The sequence below is a fragment of the Penaeus monodon genome, chromosome 24, assembly GCF_015228065.2.
Source record: "Penaeus monodon isolate SGIC_2016 chromosome 24, NSTDA_Pmon_1, whole genome shotgun sequence".
Taxonomy (NCBI): Eukaryota; Metazoa; Arthropoda; class Malacostraca; order Decapoda; family Penaeidae; genus Penaeus; species Penaeus monodon.
Genome location: NC_051409.1, coordinates 26955078 through 26956327, shown reverse-complemented (window position 1 = coordinate 26956327; position 1250 = coordinate 26955078). Strand labels below are relative to the sequence as shown.

The 1250-nt window shown below is 36.7% G+C and overlaps 1 protein-coding gene across 1 annotated transcript in view; it reads right to left on the bottom strand.

Moving 5' to 3' along the window:
* The window catches only part of LOC119588700 (H(+)/Cl(-) exchange transporter 7-like), a 25784-nt gene that overhangs the window by 10090 nt on the left and 14444 nt on the right, over window positions 1-1250 (bottom strand). Inside the window, 2 exon segments of the mRNA XM_037937338.1 lie at window positions 35-166; window positions 637-814. Of these exon segments, the coding sequence (XP_037793266.1) occupies window positions 35-166; window positions 637-814 (310 nt within the window).

Here is a 1250-nt window from a genome sequence, read left to right as displayed (position 1 = left end):
CTAATCCCTACCAAAGGCATGGTCCACTACTCACCAGGAACACCATTGTATGCTGAGAGGACCAAGTTAAGTGTAAAGACAGACATCATGGCTCCAAAGAACACTCTCCAAGTAAGGCTCTGGTTCCAAAAACTTGCACCTTCCTCCAAGGAGAACAGCACACCACCTGTGACAACATTTGTGAAATATTATTTGATTTACTTGCATCTGGTTAGGCCAGGGCGTACCACTCTGGGTTATCGTCCAGCTAATGTCTGGGTTTACAACATGATTAGATTTCACCCAGCATCACCAAAATTTTTTGACTGGACTTGATTACATATCACTCAGAGAGAATAAATATATGCATTTGAGAATAAGTAATTTAATATTATTATGATTATCTAAAGATCTAGCAAAAAGATTAGTGATAATATTATAATTATTTGATGGGTCAAATATCAAGACATGGGTCAAATATCAAGAAAACAAGTTTGCTCAATAATAAAAAGTTATTTTATGTATAGTGAGTCTTTCTGTTATTCTATTAGCACAACAGAGTATCTCTGTTATTCTTTATCCTCCCCAGCATTTCAGGAAAGGAATATCAAATATCATTTTTAAATTTTCCTCAAACAAAACCATCTTACAACCCACCAACAGGGGCACCAAATGCTGCAGCGACACCCGCAGCAGCACCAGCAGACACAAAATCTCTCTTCTCGTGGTCCTCCCGAAAGTACTCAAAGAAACCAAAGTCCCGCTGGAAGGAGGTCGTCTTTCCCTGAGAAACGCCCGCGGCTATGACAGCACCCGAGTGAATCATTGGACCTTCCTGTGATTGGGAACAGATGACTTTGCTGTAAGTCCAGCATTATGTGACCTGATTCTTAGACTTCAATAGTTTTTGTTTTTTTTTTATAAAAAAAAGTCTATTACATATTATTCTTTAATTTTTTCAAATGTTTTGATATCTGTTTGCACAGTACCATTCTCTTTGATGTACACATAATTATGCAGAGTCCGCAAAGTTAGAAAGTATAGAAAGAAAGCTACAAAACTGAAATATTGGATTACTATATATCTTTCTGTATTTATGTAATTCACTGGAAGTTTGTTTTTTATACAAAATTTACAGCAATTTATTAGGAAATGTATTTCTTATAACAAGGACAAAAATCCATCCAAAACACGAAAGACAATGGAAGAAGTGATAAAAATCCAACCCGGCAGTGCCTGGCTCCAGTCACCATATACATTTCCACCAACTG